We start from the raw sequence: 15582 nt of genomic DNA on the forward strand, positions 1-15582 counted from the left end.
GCCCTACACCTTGGATGCTACGCTGGATTCAGTCTACCTGTGATGTCATCGCCAACTCGTAAGCTCAATATTTCGATAGTGTTGGACCCCATCGAGTCACATCTAAGTTTGATCCAAATTAAGCCTTTCAAACTCATGGATCGGAGCTGTAGGGTATACATTCACTGTAATATCTATCTACAGATATATGGAAGATGTTCATTTTGCAGGCAGTATTAGAGTGTATTTTACCTTTTTGTCTTTCATGGACCCATCAGGATCGAGTCTAAAGCTGCCAACATTGATTGTTTTCTTGGGATCCACCAGGTTGATTGAGTGATTTAATTCATCCACAATTGCATGACACGCTGGAAATAAATGAGAAATAAATTATGCAATTTGTTTTGCCTCAATCCTTATGTGAGAAATTAACACATTATATACGAAAATATATATAACGTGTGATGTGCATTTTAGGCGGCACGGCGGTCGAGTGGTTAGCGCGCAGACCTCACAGCTAGGAGACCAGGATTCAATTCCACCCATCTCTGTGTGGAGTTTGCATGTTCTCCCCGTGCATGCGTGGGTTTTCTTCCGGGTACTCCGGTTTCCTCCCACATTCCAAAAACATGCTAGGTTAATTAGCGACTCCAAATTGTCCATAGGTAAGAATGTGAGTATGAATGGTTGTTTGTCTATATGTGCCCTGTGATTGGCTGGCGACCAGTCCAGGGTCTCTCGCCCAAAGACAGCTGGGATAGGCTCCAGCACCCCCGCGACCCTCGTGAGGAAAAAGCGGTAGAAAATGAATGAATGTGCATTTTAACTGTTACATTATTAACATTGTCACACCGATAGAACTACGTTACTGGCGTATTGATACCTTGCCACACCACACCAGCTCCCTACTGGCCGACTGGCAAGTTTATAGCTTCACCACACACTCAGACCACTACAATAAAGCTACGGCTACATATTGGAGTTGCCGCCACCGCTGCTGCATTTTTATATTTGAGTTCGGAGGTTAATGCTAGATGTAAGTGTTCATTTAGGTTGCTATGTTAAACGCTCATACTTAAAATAATACTGCAAGTATTACACGTGGTCAAAGATACCTGTTACTGCATTGTCACAGTATGTACGTAGGAGGGAGGTCACATGCTGTCTCTTTTTATTGAAATTTTTACACAAATGAAAAATAGTCGAATTTGACAGATACACTATGTGGTAACAAGTAGACAATATACAGTACATATATCGATAATAATACCTTCTTTAAACCAAAACAATACCTTACCTGAGCAGTACAACATCTGGTTCCTCTTTGCTTGGCAGCAGCAGGTGAAGACGACGAGCATCATCACCGCCATTTGAACAACCCATGGTGCCATAGCCATCTACAAACACAACAATCATATTCAGTGTACAGGGGCATATTCATTCATATTTATTTGTGCATAAACTGCATATCAGTGGAAATGCCAAAACACACAATGACAACATATAGATAAAAGCCAATATCAATAGTTATTTATGAAAAAGCAAATATTGCACTGTACTTTTCTGATATTTCTTAAAAGCCAAACAAAACCTCTTAAATAAAAGGTATTAATTATAAGCACAGGTGATTGAATCACCTGTTGCTATGGGCCAAAGTAACGTATATACAGTATACTCCATTTAAACAGACACTGAATGAATTGAAACCAGTTCTATCCAGTTCCAAGCTTTGCAATTCATTCGTTTCGCTATTTGAATCCGATGTCAGGTTGAAACAACTTCAAGGTGTAGTTTGTCTCCAGCTAACCTAGCATGTCTTACCTGGCGAGGACCCGAAGCTAAAAAGAGTCTTACGGCGGACGAATGGTTGTTCGTAACGAAATAAAAACAGCGATGAAACAATAATAATGTATCGTATATTTACAGCAGGTGTCGGGGGATGCCTTTACCTGCTTTAAACTTCACAAACTGTACGACAGCGACGTCCGGTTTCATTTCAGCCGCATTACAAGCACATCACTTCCGGTACACTTTCAAACAAAACGAAATTAAAAGCGCGAAAAGTGAACGATATAAACTGATTTGTTAAGACGCTGCAACGGCTAATAAAATCATTTCGTGACTTAGAAATGTAATCGTATTGAGCATTAGCATTTCCTCTTAAATGGCCAATACACTAGCCAGATACGATTTTTTTTTTGCTTTAATTTGAAGGTGCAAGTCACCATACTTTCTGTTTCATACGACTTACTTTCTGGTAACTTGACGGGATGATTCTTGACGTGCCATACTGTGGTGGAGCCACGTTCAGTCAGGCTCAAGCCTGTGAACCAATCAGGATCCATATCGATGATTAGAATAATGCAATAACAATCCAACTATAGGAGGTACAAGTAAACATGAACAGCAAACAAATATTTTATAAAATATTAGTTATTGGGGAACAATGAGCTAATAAACCGAATGCAATTGGAATATTTGTATACGTGGCTTTTGTGTGTCATTCAGGGGGTTGAGTGGAAAAGTTTGCATCATGCTATTCATTAGCTGGCGCCGACAAAACATTGCACTAATATCATACCGGCAGGACCTCAGAGAGTCACAACTGATGTTTTTCCTAGGTCATCGCATACTTGACAATGTCGTTGAGTTGAATGGACGGCCACTTCCATGACCTTCTCAGCAGGTTGTGCTTTGTGTACCTCTGATCTTCTATCAGTGACAGCTAATTCAAAGCTTTTCACTGGTAAATAAAGGCTGCTGTCGCGTTGAAAGAAATATTGACCGAGGCCAAGCTAATTGCTTTCCCCCTAGTTTGTTTTAAACAACTCGCTAGTCTGGTCAAGAAGACTGGATCAATCATGACAATTACATGCCACACTGTCATTGCTGTGACTTTGTTCATTTTCAGTTCAATAGCCGTTGAAAGGCAGAAAACAATGGAAATAAACAAAGTACTGAGCCACATATTTTTCTAATCTACTCAAGGTTCATTCATTCATTCATTCATTTTCTACCGCTTATCCTCACGAGAGTTGTGGGGCATGCTGGAGCCTATCCCAGCTTTTTGCAGGAGTTCCGTTCCACACCGACCCGCCTTAAAAATGTCTATTTTTGACACAAAGCTGTCAAAATTCCTCAAAACTGTCCTGCTTCCTCAAATTTGAATCAACATTTGTAATAAAACTGAATTTTGTAATTATTAGATTAAATTCAGCTTCAGAATCACCCCTCTTCTCTCTTCAATTACCATTGTTCACTCTCAATGCAGGTTTAAAGCCCCACAAACTTATTAAACACGTTTATTCCAAATAATATTTCCAAAAGAGGGAAAGGAAAAGGAAGCATGTTTGTCTTGTTTTGGGGGCAGGGTAAACTGGTGTCACACCCGTCAATAAGAAGGACACATAAATAGCCATAAATATCATTTCTGTCATTGCTTTTTACACATAAAATGCTACAATTATGAGTGATTTTGAGACCATTACACCAATACATATATATATATATAAGACCAATATATAGCTTCTTTTTCATTTTGGCTGATTCATTTACCCTCATTCCATTTTCATTGCAAAGCTGGTGTGACAGCGGGCACGTCTGCTGGGCACGCCTCCAAAAGGCACTAATTGGAGGTGTCATATGGAATCATTTCATTACTCTATGTGTGGGAATGAACCGTGACGTTCAGTAGCAGGCTTGTAATTTGGAATTCAAAGCGTTGAAGAAGATTACATGTCAGGTTAGATCAAGTGGCGGGTTATGCCATGCGCTTGTGATCGTTATATTATCAGTGTCAGCATGTTTTCCGTGTATAGAGTTGCCCGAAAAATATGACAAAATATTGTCCCAGACTAGTCTGGAGAGATAACCTCCTCTTCAATACCAAATTGTTATGCAATATAACAGTTTGTGATTGAGATCTCATTTACATGACATGCCCACAATGGGCCCCCAGACCGGACTTTGGACATCCTTGACCCATGACTTCCCTGCCATGTGGAGGAAATCCAAAGTTCTGTTAGCGGTACATGCTACCGTCTGTTTGTTGTACCTTTATTGATGTAGTTAACTGTTTGCTCTCCACATTCAAATCATCACGTCCTTAGTTTCCTTGACATTTTTTCCAGTGGGATTAAACAAAGGATTACTTGGCGCCGTTCCTGTTACCATGACTTCTACATCCACCATCGGTGATGTTTAGTTAGTTAATGCTGCCATGACCGGAATGGAATAGAGAGGATTACAGCATAACCAAACACAAGCAAAGACGTGACAAAGACAATCAGTCACTACATTTACGACTACGATAATGCCTTGTTTGGCATGGTTCAATTTCTCCGTCAAGAAACAGGACGATCCTTGGACTGAATGAAAGTTGTTACTGGTGACAAGTGCGATCCAATAAAAATCAGACGGCATCAACAATTACGAACAAAAACGTCTTCAAAGGCCATCTTCAAACGCCATAAAATGTCCTATTTGGAATTTGCAGGAGAACACCAGACATGGACCGTTGAAAAGTGGAAGAAAGAAATGTATCCTCAAGATTCCCAATGGCTTCCAACATTACTGGCATGACAAGGAGATCCAACTGAGATTTTTTCCACACGGCACAGTGGAGTTGGGTCCATCATGATCTGGGGTGCTTTTTCCTTCAATGGAACAATGGAGCTTCAGGTTGTGCAGGGTTGTCAAATTGCAGAATGCTACATGGAGATGTTGCAGAGGCATCACTTATGACTGATGGCCATGGTTTTTCAACAGGACAATGTCAACAAAGGTCTTTTTTTTCCAGAGGAATAACATCACTCTCATTTGGACCATCCTGCTTGTTCCTGTGAGAACCGATTGAGAACATTTCGGGATAGATGCCAAAGGAATTTTCCAGAAATGCACTGGATGCACTCCGTGAAAGCAAGGCAAGTTTATTTATAGAGCCCAATTCATATATCCAAGCTAACCAGAAGGAGATCAGACTTTTACAACAAAGTATTTGACTACATAATGTTTAACCAAAGAGAATTATGCTCTTCTTTTTCTTGTTATAAGAAGGTGCTGGAGCCTATCCCAGCTGTCTTTGGGCGAGAGGCGGGGTACACCCTGGACTGGTCGCCAGCCAATCACAGGGCACATATAGACAAACAACCATTCACACTCACATTCATACCTACGGACAATTTGGAGTGGCCAATTAACCTAGCATGTTTTTGGAATGTGGGAGGAAACTGGAGTACCCGGAGAAAAACCATGCATGCACAGAGAGAACATGCAAACACCACACAGAGATGGGTGAAATTGAACCCCGGTCTCCTAGCTGTGAGGTCTGCGTGCTAACCACTCAACTGCTGTGCAGCCAAGCTAAACCAAAAAAATGTTAACAGAACAAAATTCAAACCACAAGCAAATGTTGAAATCAAGCTACACCTGCAGGTACACCTGCATCCTGCATCCTCTTCATTTTCCACACATTGATCTGAAGTAAAAAAATGGGCTTCAGTGATAATGCTAACGTCAATCAGGTCGTTTCCTTCCTGGTTTAGTGACTTCCCTGTTGAACAGTTTTGCTCTGTTGTAAAGGTTTTAAAAGTACAGTAAATGCCGCTACGGTACATACCAAGCATTCCCAGCATACTACACACTTGTATACTACACATTATAACCACGGCTGTCAAGAGGCACAAGTGTACCTTGGCTGAGCAGCGCAACATCTTCATTCACTGACTGTCATAATGATCTGCTACACTCTTCATCTCAACACCGGAACATTTCACTGTGTGTGTGTGTGTAAGTGTGTGTGTGTAAGTGTGTGTGTGTGTGAGCAAGAAGGAAGTAGCACAAAGTAATTCAGTCATGGTTGTCAGTATGTTTCACCATGAGTGAAATCGTCCAATACCGATACCGATATTGATCCCATACAATGTAGTGTAAATGTTGAAATGTACTACTGGCTATATTAGGGTCAGCAAGGTTTCTTCTTGTGAGAGATACTTTTTCCAAAAAAAAGAGCTACTCATCTTGGTAACATTTATTTTAAACAAAGCCAATGACCATGAACAACTTGCTGGCATCCACAACTCCATGCATTTATTTCTAGTCTTCTCACATTATTCACTGGAAACCTGAAAAGCAGGTTTAACCACCTTGGCCGGACCCCTCCAGCTGCATTCGCTGCCTTCTGAACCGCAGATGCAGTTGACAAAATGCTTGCACTCATCCGCCACTGGTGAAATTAGTGTGCTCACCTCATTGTCACAAAACAGGAAGTCCCACACATGGCAGATGCTGCCGCAGCGGGGCTTGGCGGAGGGGATCGCCGTTTTAAAGGAAGTATCGCCGATATCAATACAGTCCCCGATAGCTGAAGAAGTTTCTCTTTCACATCGAGAAAAGCCAGTTGAGGTGGCTCAGGCATCTAGTCCGGATGCCTCCCTGGTGAGGTATTCTGGGCATGCCCAGCTGGGAGAAGGCCCCTGGGCATACCTAGGACACGCAGGGGGGATTATGTTTCACAGTTGGCCTGGGAACGCCTGCAAAACACATACATAGTCCATGTGGGTGGGAAGTGCATACATGTAGAGTCCATGTGGTGAGTGGGAAGTACATATGTAGAGTACATGTAGGTGGTAAATCAAACACGGGGGGGGGGGGGGGGGGGGTTGACAAAAGGGGCCTTCTCTGAGCAGCAGAGACACATAGCCAGGTTGCATCTTCAATGAAACTACTGCAGGCGGACAGGAAACCGAAGTATCCATCTTTTTACATCGGTATCGATCAATATTGATACAAATGTTGGGATCGATATTTAGATCCATCCGCCCACCGCTAGAACCCCACCACCGCTTCTTCCTATGAGGTACTTAAGTGTAATTTTATTACGTTGCCATTAAGCGGACCCTTTCCATGATCAACCAGCAATGATTCCATAGTCAGCGTAGCCAATCAGGCCGTGAAGGGCAGAAAGGAAGACACAGAACGCCAAGAAATTATTGAATCAGGCAGGCGCAGCTCTGTGCTTTTTTTTTTAAATTCAAATAGGCGTGTATCCATCGTGTGCTTTGTCTGATGGTTCTGCTCACTCTCATTGACCTGCCCTTCACATCCCCTCCCCAAGCAAACACACACACACAACAAATACTCAGATGCCTGCTGTGGTCCTCAGAGACATCCACAGAGTAGCAGCTGCTGTCCACACACACACACTCACACACACACACACACACATGCACATACACACTCAGCGTCCTGCTGACATGCTTGTTTGCCATTTGTAAGGGCTGGTAAACATCCACACGCCTCCCTTCACACACAACTGCTATCCAGTGATATGAGCTTCAAGGATTTCATTATACCTTTTTTTTTAATTGGGGGGGGTGGGAGGTCCCAAGGATGAATCAATAGCTGCATGACATCATCTGCTGAGAAAACACTCCGAATCTGTCAGCAAAATCCTAAACGAATCTTAACTTATTTGGGCTGGATTCATAAAGAATCCAACAATTATCTGGATGGAATCTCCTTGGAGAAAGCAAACATCCAGGAAGGTGTGAATGGTTGTTTGTCTATATGTGCCCTGTGATTGGCTGGCCACCAGTCCAGGGTGTACCCCCCAAGACAGCTGGGATAGGCTCCAGCACCCCCGCAACCCTTGTGAGGATAAGCGGTAGAAAATGAATGAATTTCAACTTTATGCTACGAAAATGACATTATTTTTCCCTAATATTATGTCGTTATTCTCATAAAATTATGACTTTTTCATTAGATTAGATTACACATTTTTAAATGTTTTTGACGGTATTCCTTTAAATGCTGTTGTTTTTACATTTGTTTTTCTTCTAAAATTACCGTATTTTCTGGACTATAAGTCGCTCCGTAGTATAAGTCATACAAGGCCAAAAATGTATAATTAGGTAGAAAAAAACATACTGGAGTATAAGTAGCATTTTTTGCAGATAATGTATTAAAAAGAGACATTTTATGGATGTCTTTGTCTTTCACTGCTAAGCCACAGCGTGGAGCTATATATGCTAACTAAGTATCGTTAGCATAATAGTGATAATTAACAGTACATAATAATGTATTTTCTGAGTCCTCTTATTTCCTGCTGATTGACCTCCTCCTCCTTGGGCAGATGGCCAAGTCGTCTGTGTGGACCACAGGAGTCCATGACACAAAAGTAAATTATATGGAAAGATTGCTTATGCTGGTAGGTTTATGCCACACGTTCATTGTTTGTAGTGAGTGGCATCCTTGCTATTCCCGGTATGAAAGCGAGTGTGTGTCCACGTGTCCACACGAGGCATCGATGGCGGGGTATCACAGTCAGAAAATGGTGGAGCATATGGTGCTCATCAAGGTCACAGGAGAAACTGCATGGTACGTGCGAATGTGTTGGTCTGTGTGCAAGTTGAAATGTACTGTACAGTAATGTACTATACATGTAATGTACTGTACTGTTAGGTACAGTTTTTCTCAATTTTAGCTATGGGGAGAGTACAAATGTGTACATTCTTTTTGAAAGTGAAATGTGAAGTGAAATCAGACATGGTAAAATGCTCAGAAAGTGGAGAAATCAACAATGGTTGCATCTAACATCATTAGCAGTTAGCATCATCTGAACTGTAGTCCACACTGGCCACTAGGTGTCACTAGTAACACAGACGTAATAGCCAACTGCTAATAGCTTTGACCTGATATTATTTTAGAGTTACCCCCCAAGCAATAATACACAACAATAATAATAGTTGTCATTTACGTAATAATAACACTTCAGCTAAAACTCATCACTGATGGCCTAACTATAATATATTATTATATGATATTATTAATATATATTATTATTTTAGATAATAAGAGGCCTAATTATGTCTTATTTTCTCTTATTGCGTCAACAATGTTGGCTAATATGAGTGTAAATGTGACCATAGGGTCGTTATTTCATGTATTCCCATACAAAGCCCTAATCATGATAAAACCTCAACAGGTTTTCTATACTACAAAAATATTTTGTTCATTAGTATCGATATCAATATTCAGAGAAATTCATTTTTCAAGGCCGGTTCTCAAACCGTTTAGCCACGATAAATAAAGGATTACCGTATATCACAAATCTGTGTTGGTATTTTGTCTTGAAATATATATGTACTTAGATCTTAGCTTATCTACATGTGTTGCTTTACGAAATATCTAAGTGGCACTCGTATGTTTGTATATATATATATATATATATATATATATATACATATATATGTGTGTGTGTGTATATATATATATATATATGTGTGTGTGTGTGTGTGTGTCTATATATATATATATATATATATATATATGCCCACACAATAACCCTCCCCTTACTTATCTATTATCAAAGAATGTCTATAAGTAGATACTTATGTCGTGTATTATTGATATTATTCGTCTCCGAGCTACATACAATCACATATATCACATATCATATATATATATATATACATACACACTAATATACATATAATATTTAACCAGCAGACATAAATGTACAGAACCTTGAAAGTCTGTAAATGCTTGTAAGGAGTTCCAATCACGAAGGTCAAATGAACCTCACCAAACTAAACCTAACCCATCAAGCTCATTATGAGAGGAGCAGGGGAAGGGCACACAGCCAAATGGGACTGAGGGAAGCCAGGCCAAGAGAGGAGAAAAAACTAGGAGAGAGAAAGGATGGAAAGTCATGGCGCAAGAGGGGGTGGGGGCAGCGTTGATGTGGGACCCGGCCGTCTGTTTTTCCATGTCAGTGGAAGGGCTTCTTGCACCATCTGAAGTGTCCTGTAGAGAGAAACCTGCTGATGGCTGGAAGTTCCTTTCAGGGTCAAAGAGTTCTACACGTATCTGCAGGCGGCTTGAGCTCGTGTTGGAATAGCACACATTTTAACCCTTTTAAAGTCTAACCGTGGCTTGTTATGGATTAAGGTGGTAATAATTGCCCAGGAGATGTCCTCACTCATCCGCAGATCAGCCAACACTGAATTGGACAGTATTCATGACTTAGTATATGTCATAGGACATGGCTGGAGAACACCACCACCTGGTGGTTACAGCAACACATTACACCGCAGTTTGAACGGACGCTCTCTAGCATTGCAGAGGCAAAAGATAAAAACACACTAGGCCCGCTCTACAGTGCGTGTGTGTGCGTGTGCGTGTGTGTGCGTGGGGGGGGGGGGGTCAAACCACTTCCTGCCTTGTATGATTTTATGATTTTTATACAAGTATAAGGTGATGTAACCTTAAAGTGACATAAAGGTGATGTCTTTACAACCGTAACAATAATGATCATCAATCTAACCATCATAATAGTGATATATAATAACAATTAAGACAACATAACTGGTTCAAGATTGCTTTTAGTTATTAGCCCAAATCTCCACACAAGTTAGATATGGTAGAACCAGATAACAATTTTGCTTTGTTCAATATTGAAATATTTCTGGCCACCTTGTGTTGTATATTTGTAATATGAGGTTTCCAGTTCATATTTACCATCTATTATGATCCCCAGAAATGTATTTTCCTTCAGCCTTTCAATGTCTGCACCGTTTATTTGCATTTTTGGTATGTGTCCTTTCTACTGGTAAAAATCAGCCACTCCCTGATCAAACCAACAGCAACAGCACGGCAGATTCCAAAGCCAATAAGTGATACTAAACCACTGCACTCGCTCACCTGCACCTTTGTGTGTGTTGTGTCAGTAATGCAGTCCCTGATCTTGTGGATATTAATGACAGTGGAAATCTTGCATAACATAAATGATCGGTACGATCATTCAGAAAAACTGAATCAGAACAGAAGTGAGGAGACAAGTAAATGTCACGGCACAGTGTGAGCGCAGGCTAGGCGAGGGAGGGGCTATGTTACGAATTGACGAGTGTGAATACACTCTTAGATGCAGTGAAAAAATATATTTCTGCTGTCAAGTTCTACTTTGACACAGACCAACAGGAGAACCCGCAAGGCATGCTCAGTACATTCCTATTGGGATGGCAGAAAGTTATATGAATATAAAATAGTATTGTTTTGCATGTACTGTATATTGGTGTGACTGTGTATTGTGATACCTGCATAGTCTGTGTGGTACAGTTACATTGTCCCTGCTGGGTTTTTTTTTGGCTGCAAAAATAAAATCCCCAAATTTGGAGGAAGATGATTGTCTTTGTGACTCACGATAGGGACGAGGGATGCTGAGCAGCTTCAGTCTCAGTCAGGGTGGAGTATTCCAGGGGAACATCTAAACCCACAAGAGGACCAACCATGCTGAGCCATGTCAAAATGTAGTTCACTGGCCTGTACACACACACACACACACATATATATACATAAATAATGCTACTGTATACATGACAGAATATACCTGTTTTACCTGTTTTGCTCTTTGGCCATCTCCTGTAGCGGTGTCATCAGTTCTTCCGTTCTGCACGGATGTAGCATGAAGAAAGGCTGCCCGAGCAGAGGATGCTCCTGACACAGACAACACATACATCAGACAAATCCATCCAGGTGAGGAGGCTCACGTATCTCATAGCATCTTTACCTGCTGTGTGATGGTCGTCAAGGGACTGTGCTGCAAACGCAACCTGAAGTTTGGATGGACACAACTCCACACCTCTTCTAAAGATAAACTCCTCCCCTCTGACAACAGGCAAATCAACACACTGAAGTCGTATAATATCCAGTAACACTTCCGCTAATGTAGCAGCTACAAGACTAAGGCTGAATTCCATTTCTACCTCTTGGTCCTTGTCTTTCCACTTACCCCTTCTCTTCGGTTTTGTGCTTTCACAAGAATCAAATGGTGACCCAAAGCTGCTAAAAGGGGCTATTACACCCCTTGTGATCGGGGACCCCCCTTGAAAGGAAGGGGAAGGTGGCGCACCACACTTTTACTCATGTTTTACCTGTGTATAAACGAATGAATGTTGTATTTTAACATATCTTTTACTCTGTTTACTTGCTTTTATTCAACTCAATTTTTCTGTAAAGTGCTATACAAATAAAATGTATTATTATTACAACACTTGCTGAGAAAACCGGTGAGCCCCGCGAGAAAAGACACCCCAGCCTCCAACCGAGAACAGCCCCCATGGGCCCCCACTGAGGAAATGGAATGGAATGGCTTTATTGTCATTATACAAGATGTACAACGAAATTGGAGAGCTTCTCTTTTCAGTGCAGTAGTCAAGTTTAAAAACAAAAAAAGTATATAACACTGGATATATGGGATAAAAAAATAAACAAATAAAACAAGAATATAGAAAGTATATATAGAAATAACAACATACAAAGTAAAATATATAAGAACATTAATAAAAACTAAAATAAGCATGTGTAAACATAACAGCCAAAATATAAGGCATAGGGTATAAAATAACCATTAACCATAAACCAACTAAAAACACACCTCTTTAAATCTGTTTTTAATGTTTAACTTTTTATATTTGACTGCTGTGACCCCCCCCCCCCCCGCTTTTACTAATCTTTTAACTGTGTATTAACGAATGAATGCTGTATTTTGGTGTGTCTTCTATTCTGTTTACTTGCTTTATTCAACTTCGTTTTTCTGTAAAGTGTCTTTGAGTATCTTGAAAAGCGCTATACAAATAAAATGTATTATTATTATTATTATTATTATTATTAGATAAAAGTCAAGTAGAAAAGGTTGAAGAAAAAAAAAAGAGTATATTAAGAGCACGTTTTTCGGTAAATGGGGATAACTCACCCAGACTGGATGCTCTGAAATACAGCACGGGGGTCATGAAGCTGCACGAGTACAGGATGTGGTACTCGTACTGAAGAACATGACTGCTGCCTTCACACACTGTATCTTCATCATCATAGTCACAGTTTGTGTCATAAACATCAAGACCCTGTGGAGACATACAGTGTTTTATATACAGTGTCACATTTTTGCCAATATTTTACAATATCTTTTCATGGGAAGCAGGTAGGTTCAATTTGGTGTTATGGTGTTGACGCAACAGATTTTAAATTAAAAAATAAAAGTGTTGCACTTGACTGAGGTTTATACAACTCCAACATATTTCCATTTTTTTGTGGTGTACAAAGGCAAAATCTAAAATACTAATGGACCTAACTGGACTTTGCATATAATGGTAACTGTGCATTCTATCATGTATTCAAGGACAATTGTTTATCCTAGAACAGGGGTCGGCAACCTTTACTATGAAAAGAGCCATTTTACCCCCTCGCACACTAAAGAAAAATAAACTGGAGCCGCAAAACATATAGTATGTTTAAAACAACATTAGAGGGAATTTGGGGGTATCAAAGTAGTTCAGATAAAAAAAGACGAGTTGGAGTACTCTTGCTAGTATTGGAGATAAACGTACATAAATAAAAAACTAAATAAAAACTACTGTAAAGTTACCTGATTTGTTTACTCTGGAGCAAACAAGTTCCCATGCCGCTGTTTTTAAATGATCTCTAATTTATTTTTGAGAATTGTCAAATAGCTCCGGGAAAGTATTACTTATTTTCTTTCATGTACTGAACTGAATAGCAGTCAGAACTCAGTCGGGATGCATTCATGGTCTCAGACAAAGTTGGATTTTTTAAAACTCATTATAAAAGATGTGTATTTTCCCCACTCGGGTGTTAAAAATATTCAAGCATCGCAAAGGGAGCCACAACAAAGAGGATGAAGAGCCACATGCGGCTCTGGAGCCGCGGGTTGCTGACCCCTGTCCTAGAACGACTCACCTGTTCATCAGACACGTTGCGACGAGAAGAGTCTGAGCTAGATCCGTTGTGATCCCACTTTGGTCTGGACTCAATAAAGACCGACCTGAGAACAGTCTTCCTCAGGTAGCCCTCCTCTGAACCCTGATCACACACACTGAAATGCATCCCAAATGCACCACAGCCATCATTGTTCCCCTGTATCATTTTCCTTACCTGGACAGACTCCCAACTCCAGCCGTCTCTTAATTGATCTGACTGCTTCAGGAACATCTGACAGGAGTGATGGAAGTTCTCGTCCCCCTGCAGACACCAGCTCATCTCTGCTATGGTGACCATCGCTGGGAATGTTAATGGCGGTATGTCTTCAGCTCTAGTGGTGCCGAACCTAAGTTCTGCGGGGCAAATCCAGCCCACTGTGTCATTTTATATGACCAAAAGGCAAAAGCAAGGCAAATGTATTTATAGAGCAAAGTGCTTTACAAAAAAATGGTCAAATCACTTCACTAGAGCAGTGTTTTTCAACCTTTTTTTAGCCATGCCACGTTTTTTTTACATTGGAAAAACCTTGCAGCACAACACTAACCACCTCACGTGCATCACTAAGTCTATTGGAGGAACGAGGCAATCGGCTACGTGTTGCCACACGGACCAATATTACATTGCTCAGCCAGTCTTTACACTCGACAATGGCAATGACATTTGCAGAAAATTATGAATAAATGTTGATTTAAAAATGATATTGGATAATTCCTCACGACACACGAAAGATTTACTTTTTGCCCGCTTTTACTCAGCTGTCATTCCGACCTCCCAACGGAAGGCGGCGCGTTTTTTAATTCGTCCACTTGATAGACGCAACGAAAAAGACTGAAAGCATGTAAACAAAGACACTCAAAACTTGCTCGCAGAAAAAGCAGCATTCTGTGAGAAGTAAATTATGTAAAATGTGGATGAAGAAAAACAGCTAATTGTTAAACAATGTAGAACCACATATATGATTTACACTAGATGTCTTTACATCTACTCTTACTACTTACCAACAAAGGTGAAATTGTGAGAAGCTGAAGCAGCAACTGCAGGGAAAGAAAAAACGAACAGGTCATGAAACTACAGACATATTTCCAACGAATGTCTTTTTTAACGCGCAACGAACGTTCGAATGCGGTGATACCTTCGTTGTGAGGCTATCCGAACATGGCGCTTAACTTGTTAATGTCCATGTCGTGCTACATGATGGCCGCTGGGTGGCGGCAAATACAAAACGTCATACTCAACGTGACCGGAAATGACCGAAATGTAATCGATATTTAAAACGAATCTTAGTCCCTTTCAGCATGAAGTTGAAGAACTTGAAGAAGTTGCTGTGTCTCAGTACACTTTAATTGGTGTATGGTTTTCACTGTATACTGAGTTTCCAAATACGCGATTTATTTTTGTCCCAAATCCATTGACGTCGCTGTGAACGGACCGGAAATGACGACGCTTACGTAGGCAATAATGGCGACTGTCTGAGGTTGTGGCTGTGTTTGAATTCGGGTTCTGCATCCTACTAGGCCAGTATCCCACCCAATCTACGAAGTCTAGACGTTCGGAGGCTTCTGCTCCAGCCGCGAATCAGCCTGGTGAATTCAGACGGTCTAGCCTTCCTCACACTTCCTGGTTGTGTCACGTGGTCTCACGTCGCTATCGCGACAGTAAAATGACATAATTATTAGTTTTTTAAATTAGGTTTTACAGGAGAGAGAATAAATTTTATCCTATATCTATTTTTTTATCTACAGATTTATCTCCAGCTCACAGCTAAACCTGATATATTAAACAGTAGTAATATTCATTCAAGTCCTTTACTTTATTTAGTTGGTACTTTTG

At 40.6% G+C, this 15582-nt stretch overlaps 2 protein-coding genes across 11 annotated transcripts in view; both read right to left on the reverse strand.

Moving 5' to 3' along the window:
* Positions 1-2293, reverse strand: part of cnpy1 (canopy FGF signaling regulator 1) — a 31036-nt gene extending 28743 nt beyond the window's left edge. For 2 of the 4 annotated variants that reach the window (XM_058069477.1, XM_058069474.1), the window contains exons 1-3: positions 1801-1944; positions 1277-1376; positions 232-347 (exon numbers count right to left, since the gene is read on the reverse strand). In XM_058069477.1, the coding sequence (XP_057925460.1) occupies positions 232-347; positions 1277-1376 (216 nt within the window). In that variant the 5' untranslated portion in view covers positions 1801-1944. Of the gene's footprint in view, positions 1-231; positions 348-1276; positions 1377-1800; positions 2201-2230 lie in introns of those variants that run through there. The other 2 variants (XM_058069476.1, XM_058069475.1) reach the window with 2 other exon arrangements.
* A 2862-nt stretch (positions 2294-5155) lies between these two features.
* Positions 5156-15336, reverse strand: atg10 (ATG10 autophagy related 10 homolog (S. cerevisiae)). 7 transcript variants are annotated; one of them, XM_058069468.1, is made up of 9 exons: positions 15201-15300; positions 14751-14786; positions 13927-14105; positions 13732-13854; positions 12731-12878; positions 11546-11643; positions 11375-11472; positions 11179-11298; positions 5156-6509 (listed from the first exon to the last, which is right to left on the reverse strand). In XM_058069468.1, exons 1-9 carry the CDS (start codon positions 15256-15258, stop codon positions 6482-6484), a joined length of 888 nt encoding a protein of 295 aa, XP_057925451.1. In that variant the 5' UTR covers positions 15259-15300; the 3' UTR covers positions 5156-6481. The 7 variants fall into 7 exon arrangements, with proteins under 7 accessions (XP_057925451.1, XP_057925450.1, XP_057925452.1 ...); XM_058069467.1 differs by having other exon boundaries at positions 6021-6462; positions 15201-15328; XM_058069466.1 differs by lacking the exon at positions 5156-6509 and adding an exon at positions 6558-9783 and having other exon boundaries at positions 15201-15301.
* Positions 15337-15582: the final 246 nt, after the last annotated feature.

This window comes from Doryrhamphus excisus, chromosome 1 (genome assembly GCF_030265055.1).
Source record: "Doryrhamphus excisus isolate RoL2022-K1 chromosome 1, RoL_Dexc_1.0, whole genome shotgun sequence".
Lineage (NCBI taxonomy): Eukaryota > Metazoa > Chordata > Actinopteri > Syngnathiformes > Syngnathidae > Doryrhamphus > Doryrhamphus excisus.